We start from the raw sequence: 17,949 nt of genomic DNA, 5'->3' as shown, positions 1-17,949 counted from the left end.
TTTCAGACTCTTCTTAGCCCATTAATTAAATTTTCAATCATTGAACTATCCTAATTCTAAAACACATCGCCTTCACCGTTTGAGATCAACTCCAAGAGTTTGGCTTTGCGAGTAGTTGTTTGTTAATTATGTTGTACTTCACACTCATCTGTTTCCATTTATAATTTGTCTCGTTCTATGCTATGTTGCTATATATCAACCAATAAGGTCGATCACCCAGCCTTCCTTCAAATTCAAGGTCCCAATAACAGAATAGCAACAAAGTTGTTCTTGGCTAAACATGCACTCAACTCTGGTCCGGTTAACAAAATAATGCGTGCAATTTATACAAGCAACTAAGAGCAGCTGGATGGCATTCTGATATGATAATTTAGGTGCTAATGAAACTAGTTTCAGAGGCAGTGCTGCGGGCCAACTGATGTAGAACACTGGTTGGTGAATTGGAGTTGGAGGACCGGAGTGCCTCTGCAAGAGGTCCTCCCATGGAAGCCATTTGGTTTGTCCCCCATCCGGTCGGCCAATTCAATTGCGGCTGCTCACGCTCGGCGTGGCTGTCCTGCTGGCCGGGCTCGACTCCATTGCCAGTAGCCAATTTCAGTGACACATCCGATGAGGGATTTCCACGTATCGAAATGGAGAGGCAGGTGGCAGAGTTCATTGCGCTCGCATTGCTTCTTGCATTGTCGGGCTCTTGGAGCTGTCCCGGCCAGTCATCGAAAAAAGGCCGCAAGATATGGCTGTCGGATTTAGCACCGCCCGAGACCTCACTGCGGGGTTCGAAGAGGTTCCTGTTCTCAGTTTTGGACTCTGAGGAACTACAGTTGACAAGGAGGAGGATGTGAGAGCAAGTAACGTGTTATTTGCATAACAAGAAAAAAGGGTACCAACTAGCAATATTTCTCTCATTTTTGTTATTTTTGTTAGAAGAGGTCTCAAATTTGGAATGTCTTCAACTAAAAACAAAGAAAAGGTTGAAAAAGCATAAGGCAAAGCTCAAGAAAATGTTGGGGGCATAGCTGGTAAATGGAACCTGCAGGCTGCAACTCTTTGTTAGCTTAGATTTGAGACATTATAACCATGCCTTTATTGAGATCCAGTACTATAAAGGAGACAACAAGCCTACCTAGCAGGGCCCATGCGATTCTATATATCATTTACAAAGTTTCATGTCTCTAATAACATCAACAAAGAGAGAAGGACAAGGGGGGGCCTCAGGAAAATCTATCACCTAATTAAATGTTTTCATTGAATGCTATTAATTTCAATTTTCTTTTTCTGGGTCAATCATGCAAGTTGAAAATTAACTCCTAAAACCAATTTCCACATATTTATCTAGCTCTTTAATAAACATGTATGTCCAAAAGGAAAGTATACTCTAAGCTTTAATTAATCTAATAAAAAAATTAAATTAATTAAACCCAAAACAGAAGAAGAAGAAGTCTGCTTTGGTTTGTTTGTTTACCTTTGTTTGAGGTGGAGCAGATCAATGGAAGGGGATGACCCAGAAAGGGCAAAATGGGGTCCCCCACCAGACCCAGTAGCCAAGGATGATGACGTGGCAACAACAGAGTTGGGGTTGGTGGTGGTGGTGGTGGTGATGGCAGCATTAAGAGTCCCTCCTCCACCAGCAGGAGTGGTGGTTGTGGTGGTGGTGACTTCCACAGGCTTTCTTGAACGGTTTCTGCCACGGTGCACGTGGCGCTCGCAGTACTTCTGCCCAGCCACCACGTCTCTGGAGCACCGCCATTTCTTCCCATCAGTCCTCCGGCACCGGGTCGGCTCCGGATCCATGGATCCTCTTCCCCAGTACCCAGATTGCAACACTAAAAGACCCACATCACCATGAATGGGTTTAATTAATTAATAACTGAAATGAGTTTAATTAATAATTTAATTAATTAGTACTTACAAGCAGGCTGAAAATGAGGGTGGTGTTGAAGAGGGTGATGGAGGAAATATGGAGGAGAATGCAGAAGAAGGCTTTTCTTGATTGGCTGAAGGAGCTCAGGAGGAACAGCAGCACCAGCCAGCATGTACCTGAATATCAAAGCCTGCAGCTCAAGCTCCTGCCACTGGGACAAGCTGAAATAGCTCCCCATTTCTAGAAAACAGACAAAACCAAAAGCAAAGAGACCAGTGAATATTGAATATTGAATGAGTACTCTCACAAAACTGTAGTAACAAAGATATGATCTTTAAAGCAAACAAGCTAGCCCATAAATTAACTTTGTGGGTTGCTCTCTCTGTGACAGAAGAAAAAAAGGGAAATAAAGAGAGAAATATTTTCTTACTTGGGAATCTGGTGGAAGCTGCAGATGGGGTTGATTCAGAAAATGCTGACAGGGTGCTGATGATTTTGCTGCTGCTGTTTGGTTCAGGTACAAACAAAGGGAGAGCATACCCAGATGGGGGTTCTGGCTGCTGCTGCTGCTGCTGCTGTTGATGGGGCTCAAGGAGAAGTTTTGGTATCTTTGCAGAGGGTTGTTGCTCTGACTCATGCTGCTGGTTTCTCCATTGCTTGAGATGGAAGTCCATGGAGAGAGAGAGAGAGAGAGAGAGAGAGAGAGAGAGAGAGAGAGAGAAGTGGTGTTGGGTTTTTAAAGTTTGGTTGTTTATGGATTTTGTTTGGTTGGTTTTATTAATATGTGTTGTTAGGGGTGGTGAGGTGTTGGGTACTTGGGTTGGGTTTATGACTTTATGTTTATGTGAAGAGAAAGTTTGAGAAAGCTTGGTGCAGAGGCTTGTGTGGGTTCTTTTATAGCTTTGGCAGATACCTCACATTCTGACAGAAAAAGCCTGCAAAGTTTGTTTAAGGGCAGTGAAGGAAGCCTGAGGCACTTGAGAAAAAGACAGTCAGACAAGACAGTAGAGAAAAAAAAAAGAGAGAGAACTTCAAAAAATATATATATTAATAACAACTGGAACAAATAGTAATAGATAGCTAGGGAGAGAGAAGAACCTGCAGTCTTTCTCTGTCTCTCTGCTTTGAGCTTTGGAAATAGCATTACACTGTCTTTATTAGGCTTAATTTTTCCCATTTTATTATGTATAATTAAGCATTATGCAAAACTAAACCCAAGGGGCATATGCAGATGATATAGATAATGGGAAAAATAGAGAGATAGAGTCAAGCCGACATTGCAGTGGCCATCTCATTCAAACTAATTCCCAGGTTTATGTTCTTTTCTTTTCATATTGTACGAGTATGATCTGTATGTTAGTTTTGCCCCAAAGACACCTCATCTAAAATTTCATTTACATCAACATCCAAACAGAAATTTACTTTTCTAACATATAAGAGCTCATCTCCAATAATCTCAACAAGAGATTAATGAGGCTAAAATAACAACAAATTAGGAGATATGTTAACACTGCACATGACACATGAGTTTTTTAATTTTGAATTCAATGAATTTATTTTTTTTATTTTTAAGATATAAATTTTATTAAATTTGATTACATAATATCTGTATTATCATCGATTTTCTTTGAAAGTTAAATAAACATCTTAGTTGTCTAATTTACAAATAACTATGTGAGTGATTGTTTTCAACATACACCACATTGGAAAGTCTATTTTTATCTTTGCAAATCCTATTGTTCTTATTTTCCCTACACCTTATACATGGTCACTAGTCATTGCCAAACCTAATTTCACCACGATACAAGAGCAAGACTTGGATATAATGCTTTTGAGAATAATGCACAAATTGTTTTAAGCACTTCAATGAGACATATGCCAGGCCTCGACTAATGTGATGGAAATCTACTGGTTAATAGGACAATGCGTATGCAAATAAATATCATTTTTCTTATTCACCATTTGGATTTTCATCCCACAACTTAGAATATGACATGTGTTTTATTAAATTTGGGATCTCTTCACTTTGTATCAGGAGGAATGTCATTAGACCAATACTTGGTTTTTTTTTTGTTTTCTGTTTATCATCATTCTCCAACTAATGAAACCATATGTTAGTCTAATAATAAAAATAATATCTTTTTGGTCAGTTAATAATAGAATAGACTGATAGAGTCTGAATGGGTCTAAAGCTGCACAAATATAAGTGAATTTAGCTTAGAGGGGGATTGAAAATCAAGCTAATTACTTACGTCAAGCCATAACAATAGGGCACCAAATGTGGGCTCCACAGTTCTGACCTCTGTGCATCCTAATGTGGGGAGGTTAGTTTTACCCAACTACCCCGACATTTTGTTTTTAATTGTTGGCGTGCCCCTACATGTAGTATGCATTTATATGTATGTTTTTTAGAGTGTTTGATTACATTATCAAAAAAAAAAAAACAGAATGTTTGATTAAATCATTAAAGTAGTGTTTGGTTCATTGGAATTAATTTTGAAAGGAAATTGAAATGCAATGGGTATTTAAATGAAATGATGGAGTATTAAAACATGATATGTGTCTTGTTTATTTAAAGAGAGTATCAAGACACGTATCTTTTAGTAGTCTACTAAAATATATTATTATACTATAAGATATTTGGAGAAAAATACACTATTATATTATAAGACGTTTAAAGAAAAACTTCATGATTAATAGAATATAAATTTATAGTAGACATGTAAATAACATCGTTTTACTTCTGATTTTGACTTTTGAATATGCAATTGTTGGAGGAATCTTATATATTTTTACATTGCTTTACTTTTATTTCATTTCAATATCGCTCGAGAGTATGTAATAAAACAACTCATAGTTATCTCAATTTTCTTTATCAGTTGCTAATTAAACATGTTATATGGGTGGAGGAAGCTCCCATGGTTATCTCCTATCCTTTCTTGAGGATAGTGTTTCTTTTGGCCAAGAGCCCTAATTTGAGAACTCTAGTTTATGATCAAAAGAATAATAATAATTAATAATAACAAAACTTGTACTTTAACACTTATTTAGCAACTTATAACATGATATTTTCTCTTAGCATCATTTAACTAAAATTTTTATATAAATTTAACATATATTGAATCTTGAATTTACTATTCATTTTCTTGTTATAACCTCTAAATGAGACTTTCCGCTGAGGAAGTGGAGCCCTTGTTTGTACCATTTTTCTTTTCAGTTTAAAAATGACAAATATCACTGCATATGCATAATGTAGCACAAGTAAAATACAATATATACAATAAAATGACATAGAAAATTGACTACAATAAAAATAAAAAATTAACTATCAAAATATATTATATGTGCACAACTAATATATTTATTAATATTTGACTAGGTAAGTGAGCAAGGGCAATGTGGTAAACAAGAGGGGAGCAATGGAAGAAGTTTGGGAAGTAAAATGATGAGAGAAGTACTGTAAAGCAAGAAGTTAGTGGACAGTGTCAGGCACAGACTACAGGTTGAGGCTGTTGAGCAATAGCATTTCTACAAGTAGAACTGTACAAGTAGAAGGGGTGGGTGGGTAGGGGGCATGCTCTTCTCTCTTATTTCTCTTTAGGGTTTAAGTTTAAGTGTTTAACCCAACCAGTCCACTTGAACCAACCTCTCTCTCTCTCTCTCTTGTTTTTAATGTCTTGGATTGATGTGACCAACTACCCATTTTCTGTATTGATGTGACAACTCAATACCCACACCCATTGGTACCTACCTTCCCTATAACTCTAGGCCTTTGACAAAATTCTCTGCCTAGCTAGCCCAATGCATGCAGGCTTTCCCTAGTTACCAAAATCATTTTTATATATAATACTCTTTATTTTTTTCTTACAACCATTTATGAATTTTCAGATTTAGAATCATTGCTTTTAATTACTGAGAAGCTTTCTTGGTTCCTTACAGTCGTCAGTTACAGTTACTGCACAGCTTTTTTTAACCAAACCAAACTTGTGTATACAGTTATATACACTACTACTTGTACCTATGAATTAAATGAGGGCCAATGGGTCATGCATGCCGTCAGTAGTTCAGTTGTAATTTCTAAACTATTCTTGTTGCAATGGAGCTGCTGGTGGCTGGGGACTCTCAGGCTTTCAGCAGTAGTCTTAAAAGAAAGTATGCTTGCTTTTTCATTCATTGCCAATTAAACTCAGAGTTAATGATGAACCTCGGGTTGATTCATATTTTGGCTGCTGTGGTACCAGTCAAGTCATTTCACTTGCTGATTAATGGTTGCTCACTTGCTGTGCTACCAGCTTCTTTTATTGTCTTTGTTTCTAATTATAAATAAGCCGGGGTTGTACTTTAAAAAACAAAAAAAAAATTACTAAGAAAGGTAATAATTAATTTTAGGCATAAATTTAATTTACATATATAATTATATATATCATTTCAACGGTATATATAAATTTTAAAATATTTTAAATATACATACGATCTATTATATAAATTGAAAATGGACTTTCGTCCATTAATTCATTAAGAGAACAATTAAATGCCAACTTGACTTTTGCTGAGACGTGGCACTATCTCAGCAAACCTTTCCCGTCAAATGAGCAGCACAGCGACACCTGTCCACCTAACCCCTAATGCGGGCCCACAAACTCATCATATCTTTCTCGCTTGTCAAACACAGGTAAGAGATTTAAATTCGAATTTGGAAGAAAACGTGATGTTTTTGAGAGACTAAATAGTCAGGAGAGCGATTGACGAGTAGGAAAGAGGTGATGAGTGTGTGGGCCCGTTGGACATTTGGCGGGAAAGGCATGTTGAGTTGTCACTACGTCGCCAATTAATCCCCGTCAGCAAAATTCAAACTGGCATTTAACTAATCTCTCAACAAATCGATGAACGGAAATTCATTTTTCAATTTAGATAGTAGATTTGGTGCATATTTGAAATATTTTAGAGTTTGTAGACTTCGTTGAAATGACATATATAATTATGTATCTACATTAAATTTATATCTTAATTTTATGTTAAACATAGGACTTACTGGCCAAAAAAGAAATATTATGTTACACCAAATACTTTTCATATTTTTATATGAAAACCAAAGTACAAACTACAAAGTAGAGTCTGAGTTTATTTTTTATATGCGGCATAGCCAAACAAACCATGTGTTACAGTGTTAGTATGCTTGACTGCTTGAGAAAATCCCAGTCTATATTAACCCCAATATTCACATTTTTCAAGTTAGCAAAAGAAAAACATTAATTAGTTGAATATATATAGCTAGCTGTCCTACTAAACACCTTAGATAAGGCTTGGGCTTAGGCTTAGGCTTAGGAGGATACCCATCTTGGGATACGAGTTAATTATCCTTATAGTAGTTTATTGTCTTTTCATATATACCCTTGAAGTTTTAAAAGTTACACATACACTCTCTGAGATTTTAAAACTGTTGTATATATAACCCTCTGTAATAAAACGAAGAATAATGAAAAATTATGAAAAAATGCATGCTAAGGGGTTAAATGACCTAATAAGATTACTTAAGGTGTAAGGTCCAACCTCAATACAAATATTTTCTTTTTTATTTATTTATTTTTTTCTCTTGTAAGAGGTTATATGTAATAATTTTAAAAATTTAAAGGTATACGTGTAATTTTTGAAATCTCAAAAAATATATATAAAAAGACAATAAACCTTGGGGGATGTAAATATTCTTTGAAATACTTTCTCCAGAAACCAATTTTGTGTGGAAAAATTGTACGTCGTGATTCCTGATCACGTAACTATGTAAGATAAGACCAAGGCAAGGCACCGAGCAATCACATGCTCCTAGTCTTTTTGTTTTTAATTAAATAAAGTTAGTGTTCTCCATGCAATATAAAATAATATTGCCAGTTTCAACTTCCAAGTTAAAAAGATAACAGACACGTTATAAAATGATTTTTTAAATGAGACAATACATCTTAAGAAAAGATGTTAAAATAATCATATTTTTCTAGCTGCATTGACTGGTTAATCAATGTGATAACTAATCGATACTTTAGTACATATCAATTTGTAGAGTTTTTCTGGTACAATTCGACTCTCTCAAACATTTGCAGTGACGCAATCTAGCTTCAATCTATTACTAAGAATTCATTTCTTGCTTAGATATTAAATTTAAACTTCATCTAAAATTTAAAAATTAAAATCTAAGCTCTAAAATTCTACATTTTATGAAGTTAAATGTTGTGGAGAATAAGATAAAAATTAGAGTTTATTTCATATTTAGTATCTAAACTTTGACCATTGTCTTAATGTGGTACTTAAATTTTTATTTGTCCCAATTGAGTACCTAAACTTTTATTTTGTGTCTAATAGGTACCAAAATGAATTTTTGTTAAAATTGTCAATAAAAATTAGGGGCAATATAGTCAAAGTATATGTTAATTATTTTCTTTATATGTTTAAAATTATTAAAAAAAAACACACAACAAACAAAAAAAATTAAAAATTAAAATTAAAATATAAATTTTTTGAAATGACTATATTCTCCCTAACTTTTGTTGATAATTTTAACAGAAATTCATTTTGGTACCTATTAGACACAAAATAAAAATTTAGGTACTCAATTGTGACAAATAAAAGTTTAGGTACCACATTAAGACAATGGTCAAAGTTAGGTACTAAATATGAAAAAAAACCCTAAAAATTAAACATATTGCAATGTCGACCAATCGATCAATCTAACATCTTTGTCGATCAAAACAATATTAAAATTCAAATTAAAAAATGTGTGTTCGATGATACTAAAAAATAATATTCCATATTACTTGTTTTTCAAATTTTGGCCAGTACATAAATTGATAATTTATGTGATCATAAATATGTTGCATCCAGCATTACTCTACCTCTAAATTATGGTTGTTAATAAGATGCTTAACCAAGTTCCAAAGATGTGTTTTTTTTTCTTGTTTAAAAAACATTTTCTGAGGCTCAAAGTCGGTAAGAAAGATAACGGAAATTGATGTGAGATTGACTTGAAATTGTGATGTGGGTTTGGACTTTGGGCCGAAGCAAAAAACAATTTTGTTTGGGAATTTGGCAGTTCCCAGGGGTACAAATGTCAACCCACACCCGCTACCACGAGACCACGCACTGCCCAGTGCCCACTGGCCAAAGACATCTCGGATCCACTGCACGTACGGATCTGGGTCAGGGCCCACACCAGCTCTCCACGTCATCTAATTCGTCTTTATTAGGGACTATAAAAATATTAAAATGTTAAAAAACAATAATAAATTTGAAACATTAAAAAAAGGTGGTCACATGTCTGAGCACGCATACGTCAGTGACAGAAAATGTCAGGGAAAATGGTCAGAAAAAGCTTCACAGACAGCTGCTCACGTGGGTCCCAGGCTTTTTCGACATTTTCTGTAGGATAAAGAAGGGCACGCCGGCACGCGAGCGCCTTACCCTCTCCCCTCACGTGCTTTCACGCGACTTATTTTCACGAGGTTATCCATCTTCATTTCTTTTTTCTTTGCTTTATTTTTTCAAGCCTCAATTATAAATTTATAACAACAGTTACAATTGAAATGAGAAATAAACTTAAATTTTAAATTTTAAACTTAAACTTAAATTCACATTATTCAATTCAATTATTTTTGTGAATTTTATTTAAATTTTTGTCAAATCATCATGTGAGTTGCGTTTGGGAAGTAAAAGTATCACTATTAGTCAAACACATATTTGTCATGTACAAATAAAATTGACATATATGAGTAACGTGAAAAAGTTCGTGGACCATAGATTTTAAAAGTAAAACTCACAAACTCAAATAACAATCGGAGTAAAGTTAACAAACTATTATTGTAATTTAGCGTTTTTTTCAAAAAGTTTTGAGTATATGTACTCATAGTAGCTTATGGTAACGGAAATTTTTTGTTAGTATAGAATATTATGTTATTAAGTTATTAATTTGAATCATTTAATAATATAAAATCTTATAAATCTTTGAGTAGTTGGAAGAGAGTGATATTGCCAATTTCATTCTCCCACTTTTAACATTTATGTAGACCGTACATGTGAGGGTTATCGGTGAAGCCGTAATTGATGTGCTCGAAGGAACATTGCTAATTTCACCTACAAAGACATTTATAATCTAAGGTGTTTTCCTATTGGTAGGATAGCATCATAGCTCTACCAATGGTTTTCCTCTTATTTCAGAAAAATGATCCTCTCTCTTTGTAACCAATAATGGGCAGGAATAAATTATGGGCAGTCCAGGATACGCGGTGCATACCATATCTAACCATTTATTATTTTTTTCTAATAGTATATAGTTTTAAATTATTAGATCTAATTATATATAAAAGCTCCTTAATGGATTTTTCAAGCTGATTTAAAGGGTATTTCTCCTCTTAAGGTGTAGAGTGAGTTTTATAGAGACTGCATGTTAGATTTTAACTTCGCCCAAAATTTCAGAGTTAAAATTTAATATAAAGCCATCAAAGAAAAAAAATAAAATAATTTAATTAAAAATCATAAATCATTATAGATTTTAATTTAAGAAAAATTCATAAAATAAAATATATTCTAAATTTTCCTTATTTATATACATATAAATGATGTATTGGTTTTGAAAAAAAAAAATAAAGTTGATATAATGACTTAAAATAATCAATTTATTGGTAGATTATAATAAATTATTTTTGTAACAGGTCCATTTGATCTGACTACTCAGATAGGAACGAGGCAGAAGAATTGTTGGGCAAAGACCGGCTAGGAGCCTAGGACATAGGAGTAATAGGAGTAACAAGGCACCATTACTGCATTACAGACTGGTCAAATCTCCTTGTTTGAAATTTTTAGTTTATTTCAATTTGAGGCAAAAGAAATGACAAAAGGAAAGCTAGTTTTAAATGTTGCTTTTTTCATGGACCGACAACAGATAGATTAGATAGGCTCATAATGATCAAAATGGGACCACAATTTTGTAATTTTTATTTTTATTTTGGGATGGTTTGAAGTTACTGCATTACTTTTGGTTGGTTGAAGTTGCTCTCCACAGGATTTTGTTTTTCAAAGACCGTAGGTTGAATGAGTTGATCTAGATTAAAATTTAAGGGAAATGTTATATACTTTTTTCTTCAACTTTTTATTATTATTTTTATTATTAGAATTATTTATTTTTTATATTATTTTTTAAAATTATTTTTATAAAAAATTAATCAAATTAAAAATAATTTAATTATATTTTTTTATTAACAAAAATAGTTTAATTATAAAATTGTAATTAAATAAACAAATAATTTTTTAACAATTAAATTCACCGTCTATTTATTTAATAACAGTTACATAACTAAACGATTTTCGATTTATTTAATTTTTTGAATAAATGATCTTTAAATTAAAAATAATTCCTATTATGAGATTATGTTGAAGATATAAGCTGGTGTACAGCTGTGAGTGCATGATTGGTTTTATAGTATTAAAGAAATAGTTTTTAGTCAACCAATGTTTAGCTGACACATGGCACTAGTTGTTAGAACATAATTGGTTCTGTTAGTGTTAGTTAGCAATTGGTTTCCTTTGCTGCCTTAATCATTTCTTGTATAAAAGATATAAGCTTGGTCATTGATTGTAACATAGTGTTCATTTTTATAGAATCACATTTTGTTCACTCAAGCTTTTTCTTCTTTTCTCTCTTTTTGGTGGCTTGAGAGACTCTCTGATCAACGGCACGGCTGAATAAGAACAATAAAAAAGAAGGCCAAAAGAAAAGTAGATAGCATTCATCAAAATGTAAAAAGCTTGTTCTAAGTGTAGCCTAACTGCCTAAGCTATTAGCCATATACATATGTTAGGGTAGATCAGCTATGGTGCAGATGAAATATATAATATATACAAATCTAAAGGTCCATAATCTATACACTAAGGGAGGTGTCCCTAACTTAAATTTTATTGAATTTTAAAAGTCCAATGAAATCTAGGTGTCCCAAACTTAAATTTTAATGAATTCCAATGAAATTTAGGTGTCCCCAACTCAGATTTTAATGGATTCCAATGAAATCCAGGTGTTATCAAAAAGTCATGGATTTCGATAAGTGAAGGATTTAAATGGATTTGGATGGATTTGAATGCATTTTTTACACATAACAAATTCCATGAAAATTCTACTCAGTTTTTTTGAATTTTGATGGATTCTATGGATTTTAAAATCTATTAAATTCCTTTAAAATCTGAGTTGGAAACACCCCCTAAGATAAAAGAGACGCACTCGTCTGAATTCAAAGGTCGTTAATGTGTCCGCATACTATATAGTGTTTGCACAATTGCACCATAGCAAAATCCCCGTTAGTACTCGACATCGATATAGAAGCAAAATATATGTGAACATGCCCTAAAGTTGGGGTCGTTGACTCACTATTGTTAATGTTTGTGTTGGTGTTGTTATTGGCTTCTTGAATCTTACCACTGGGGAAATGTAAATCAACGTGAAGCTTTTAGTCTCTTCCTATTTTTTAAAAATTCTTGAGTAACATCAACAACATCAGTTCTTTGAATCTGATTCTCAAGATTGGCATGCTATCTCTCTAGATCATTAAACCATCTGAATTTTGGGCTAAGAAATAAGATCAATACCAATATTTGTTTGGGCTTATATCCAAAATGAGCCCAGTTCTGATCATAAACAAAACTCAACCCAAAGATTTTGAACCAAACAAGTTGGGCTTCACATTAGTTTATCCTAGTTTAAACAAAATGTGGGCTTTTTGAATTAATAGCTTTGTTACTCCACTGAGTTGGGTAGGTTGGATGGAAAAGATTGGGTTAGTCTTGAATTCAAATATCGAAGCCCTTATAACCCCAAACACAAGTTAGGCAGCTCATGGACTTGTCTAGAAGAATTATAAGACTTCGGAGCAAAAAAGGAAGACGACAGCACAAATTTTACTACCAGTTTTAGTCTTTTGAAAAATAACTAAAAGGACTGTTAATTAAATACAAAGTCTTATATGTGAACCAAACATTGAAATGGTCATTCCAAAAGAATGATTTTTATGAAGTCATTCAAATAATAGTAATAATAATAATAATAATAACACATTTCATAGTTCATATATATTGATTTGCAAAGAGAGTGTTAGGACTTGGGTTTGTTGGGAATTTTTGTTGGCTTTGGTGCCTTGGCCTTTGGGTAAGTATTGGGTTCTTGAAGACTCCGTTTAAGTATTTTTGGGCTACTACGCCCTTCTCATGTGTTGTTGAACGTTACCCTTTGTTATTTTGGTAATTTGGTGTGTCTAGTCTGTTGGAGGCTTAGGCCTTGTGTTTTGCCCTTATGGGCGGGCTGTTGCAATGGAATACTTTTATGAAGAAAGAATAAATTTAGGATGACCTAAGTTTAGACATTTAATAATTTTGTAGCACATGTATCAATCTGATAGATAAAATTAGGGGATGGAAGATTTGAACTCAAAATCTCCTGCAAACAAGACTCTAATACTATGTTAGACAACCATTCTACACAAAAAGCTTAATAAGTTGTCAAAAAATGAGTTAATAATATGTATCAAGCTAATAGTAACAAACTTCAAATGATCATAAATTGAAAGGCTCCAAAAATACGTATCTTAGGGCATATGCAACTAATTCATGCATGCTTTGCATACTTTGGGTCATTCTAAGCATTCCTCTCGGATTTGACGCATCTCTCTCCCTCTCTCAGTCCTTATAGCGTTTGACTTTGATAGCTTTGGTGCCGGTTCGTGGTTTTGTTTTCTTAGAAAAAAAAAAAAAAAAAAAAACTAATTCATGCATGCAATGGCAACCTAATGTTTATTAGATCACCCTCTCGTGAGTGACAATTGCATAATTGGGATTGAAAACAAAGAAACATTAGGATTGCTATAAATTGTTTAGGATTTTTGAAGCTACATTAATCAATGTGCACCCTCGATCCCTCAGATATATATTAATGTATGTGTTTGATAATAAGATAATGATTATAACACCCAATTTTGGGCTTGCGCTTCCTGTGCAGCCCTATTGATTTTTCTGTTTTCCTGTGCAGCCCAGTTGTCTCTTTGCCGGCCCATTTATTTTTCTTCCGGTCCACTGTTTTCTTTCAAATGCCATTTTTACCCTTACTGTTATAAATCGTTATTTTTGAATGCGCGGGATCATAGTTGCTCTGTGCCTCTGCTCGTAAAACTGAGCTTCGTTACTCGATCGATCAAGCTTGGGGTAGTCGATCTGGTATGGTTTTTGTCTCTGTCTCTCTCTGTCTCTCTCTCTCTCTCTCTCTTTATCTCTCTCTTTCTCTCTCTCGGTTTGTGCTTCATCTGGTATGGGTTTTGTATTGTTGTTTGATTTCAATTTCTGTATTTTTTGAATTTTAGATTGATTGATTGAAGATTTTCGATTCAGAATCTGTTTGTTTTTGGCTCTCTGTCTCTCGGTTTGTGCTTCATCTGGTATGGTTTTTGTATTGTTCTTTGATTTTTGATTTTTGTATGTATGGAATTTTACATCGATTGAAGATTTTTACGTTTAGAATCTGTTTGTTTTTTGTTTTGATTAATGATTTTAGGGTGTGGCTTTTGTTTTATTTTTTCATTGTGTTTGTTGTTGTTATTAGAATTGGTACTGTTTGAATTGTTATTGTTATTGTTACTGCATGTTCGTAACTTTTTAGTTTTGGTTATTTTTTTTGCTTTTTTAGGTATCATGGATTCAAATTTCGTTGCGAGGGTTATTTACTGTTCTCAGACTGTGGTTTTGCCACTGTCTGTTAGTTGGAGTTTTTGTGGTTTGTGCAATTTGATTTGCACAAAGTTTAGTATGTTGAAGATTGGTTCGTTTGTGTTGAAATATGTTCTTGGCGGTCAATCTGGATGTGTATTGGCAGATGATCAGGACTTGAAGATGTTGTTTACTTGTTTGTCATTATTCAATGCTCAAATAGTTGATATTTTTGTTACTGACAGTGGTTCTAGTAGCAATTCTTTGTGTTCTGCTGATAGTGGTGGGATTTCAACAAGTGATTCAGCAATTGTTGAAAATGATTATCTAGGGTGTTATAAGGCTGAGGCGGAGAAGGTTTATTTGACCAAGGCTTGGGAAGGGTATATTGAAGGTGTTGGTCAAAGATTTGAAGGTGGTGTCATTGAGTTTAGGGAGAAGTTGTGCAAGTATGCTATTGAGATGGGTTTTAAGTTTGTGTATATTAAAAATGAAAAAACTCGTGTGTATGCTGAGTGCTTTAAGAAGCTTTCTGATGGTTGTCATTGGCATGTAAAGGCGTATCTTTGTAGAGTCAATGGTTGTTTTTACATTAGGCATTTGGATAATGTTCACACATGTCGTGGTGTGATTCGGGAAACAAAGTCTGAAAGATTGGTTTCTCGTATTGTGAAAAGTATTGTCGTTGATGATATTAGGTCTAATCCTGGGAAGAGGCCAATTGATATTGTGAAAGACATTAAAAATAGCTATGGTTTAGATGTGTCATACCGTACTGCCTGGTATGCTAAGGAGTTGGCAAAAGATGTTGTTTATGGTGATGACAAGGAGTCATACAAGCAGCTTGTTTGGTATTTGAAATCTTTGGTATTGAGTAATGATGGTACTGTTGCGAAATTGCAAGTGGATGGTGAGACACAACGTTTTCAGAAGCTGTTTATCTGTTTTGGTGCTTGCAAGAAGGGATTCATGGCATGTAGGCCGATGCTTTTTCTTGATGGTACTTTTTTGAAAAACAAGTTCAAGGGCCAATTGCTTGCTGCTACTGGAAAGAACGGAAATGAAGGTAATTTATTTGCTTTTTAATGTGATTGTTTTTTGTGAATTTGTTTTGTTTTCATTGTGATTTGAAGTGTTAAAACTGTCTGATTTAATTGCTACTGTCAGTTAGTAGCTTTCTTATAATGCTTTGTTTTTGCAGGTTTCTATCCTCTTGCCTTTGGAATTGTGGATTCGGAGACTGAAGATAATTGGACGTGGTTCATGGAAAGGTTGGCTGATGTTTTGGTTCCTCAAAAGCGGATAGTTACTTTCATTACTGATCGGAATGCTGGTCTCATCAATGCTATTGCTACTGTTTTTCCGGGTTGGCCTCACAGTTTTTGTTTTCAGCATTTGAAACGTAACCTTGCAAATAGGTATCCGACAACACACAATAAGTATATGCGTGAGAGGGTTTTATTTTTGTTCATGTGTTGTGCTTATGCACGTACTGAGGAGGCATTTAACTTATCTGCTGGGAAGCTGGAGGCAGAGGGTGGTCGTCCTGCTATTGACTTTTTGGCAGAAGCACCATATGAAAAATGGTCTAATGCGTTTTTTAAAGGTAACAGGTATGGGGAAATGTGCAACAATGTGTCCGAGTCATTTAATTTTTGGATTTTGGAGCTGAGGTCCCTCCCCATTTTAGATATGATTGAAGGCATTAGAACCAAAGTGATGGAGAATATGGCAAATCGAAAAATAGAGGCAGAATCGTGGTCTACTGAGCTTTGTCCTAATTTGGAACTGAAGTTGAGAGAGAGATCCAAAGTTGGTTTGCACTGGAAGGTGATTCGATCTTCATCTCATGTCTACCAAGTTGAAGGGAAGGTGACTGTGTGTGTAGATTTGGAAAAGAAGACTTGTTCATGCCATGAGTGGCGTGTTTCAGGTTTCCCTTGTGCTCATGCTTTTGCTGCCATTCAGAGACATGGAGCTTCAATGTACAGTTTCATTGACAGTTATTTCAAGACGGAGTCTTTTAAGGGTTCTTATGAGTTTCCAATTTTTCCGGTTCCAAATATTTCTCAAGCATTATATGATTTTAGTCAAGATGCTATGATAGTTCAGCCTCCTATTACTAAGAGACCTTGTGGTAGGCCAAAGACAAAGAGGGCGAAGTCTATAGGTGAAGAAGCTGCTCGTGCCAGAAAGTGTAGTCGCTGCGGAAAACCTGATGGTCATAACCGGAAGACATGTAGAGAGCCAATTTAGTTTTATGGTTGCTCTAGGTTTTAGTAATAATGGTACTGCGTGACAGTTTATTGGTTTATAGGTTTTAAACAATTGAGGAAATTTTATGCATTGGCAATATGTGACTTGATTAATAGGAGCCCATTTGTAAATGATATTTTGGATAGATATTTTTTGTTACAGTTGCATAGTAACATTTTGTTACTATGTTGTTTTGGCTTTTGGAAATGATATTTTTTCATCTCTTAATTTTTGTTTATGTTACTCTTATGATTTTAAATTGTTGTGCTTGTTTTAATATGGTGGTTTGTGAAGTCCATGCATGTTTTGTGTTTCCCTTGTTACTGTTTTAATCACGTTTTTTGTTACTGCCTGGCAGTGGCAATTGCATATTGTTACTGCCTGGCAGTGGCAATTGTATATTGTTACTGCCTGGCAGTGGCAATTGCATATTGTTACTGCCTGGCAGTGGCAATCACATATTGTTCCATCGTTTGACAGTGTCAACCTGTTAAGCATTTTAAAATTCAATATAAAAAAGACAAAAGAGTTCAACATAGGAATAAAATTCTGCAATATGTTCGAAACAAAAATACATAAACTTGAATTTTAAAACATAAAAAAGCAGTAGGTAAAGTCCTTCTTCGGCACAGCACAGAGTGTGATCAGTCCTTCATCTGGATTTTCTTGAAGGATTGAAGTTGCTGCGAAGTCCAGCTTTGTTCATGGTTAATGAACCTTTCAATTACATTTGCTTTGAACTTTTGAATGTCCTTTTTTGTGATTTTGTTGTTATTCAGCTCTTCTTTTGAAACTTTGTCCATATAATACATGACAAAGACCCCACAATCCAATCTGCAAATTATAAAATTGAATGGCATCAGTTTAAGATTATTTTTTTAATAATTTTGTTGAAATTGATCTATATGCATATGGTAGACGACTTACGATGTCTCTGACTGCTGTGGACAAATTTTAGATTGGTGAAGTTCGTAGTCATTGCTGAAGTCTTTCAACCATCTGAGTGTTGCTTCATTGTCATCTGTGAGCTCAACTTCAGTGAATTTGAGCTCTCTTGCAGTGCTTCTTTTGTTTAGCTTTCTTCTTATTCTTGATTTTAGAATACTATCCGC

The 17,949-nt window shown here is 34.3% G+C and overlaps 2 protein-coding genes across 2 annotated transcripts; one reads left to right on the top strand and one right to left on the bottom strand.

Annotated features, from left to right (window-relative positions):
* Positions 1-170: 170 nt before the first annotated feature.
* On the bottom strand, positions 171-2,665 carry GRF3 (growth-regulating factor 3). The gene is made up of 4 exons (XM_086248824.1): positions 2,292-2,665; positions 1,910-2,101; positions 1,463-1,823; positions 171-815 (listed from the first exon to the last, which is right to left on the bottom strand). Exons 1-4 carry the CDS (start codon positions 2,533-2,535, stop codon positions 371-373), a joined length of 1,242 nt encoding a protein of 413 aa, XP_086104950.1. The 5' UTR covers positions 2,536-2,665; the 3' UTR covers positions 171-370.
* An 11,901-nt stretch (positions 2,666-14,566) lies between these two features.
* Positions 14,567-17,314, top strand: LOC147281985 (uncharacterized). Its single transcript, XM_086248147.1, has 3 exons — positions 14,567-15,647; positions 15,783-16,820; positions 17,196-17,314. The coding sequence occupies exons 1-3, from the start codon at positions 14,567-14,569 to the stop codon at positions 17,312-17,314; spliced, it is 2,238 nt and encodes a 745-aa protein (XP_086104273.1).
* The last annotated feature ends 635 nt before the right edge of the window (positions 17,315-17,949 follow it).

This window comes from Dryas octopetala, chromosome 6, assembly GCF_963921425.1.
Source record: "Dryas octopetala chromosome 6, drDryOcto1.1, whole genome shotgun sequence".
Taxonomy (NCBI): Eukaryota; Viridiplantae; Streptophyta; class Magnoliopsida; order Rosales; family Rosaceae; genus Dryas; species Dryas octopetala.
Note: the sequence above shows the minus strand (reverse complement) of the source record. Positions and strands in the feature narration are given on the sequence as shown.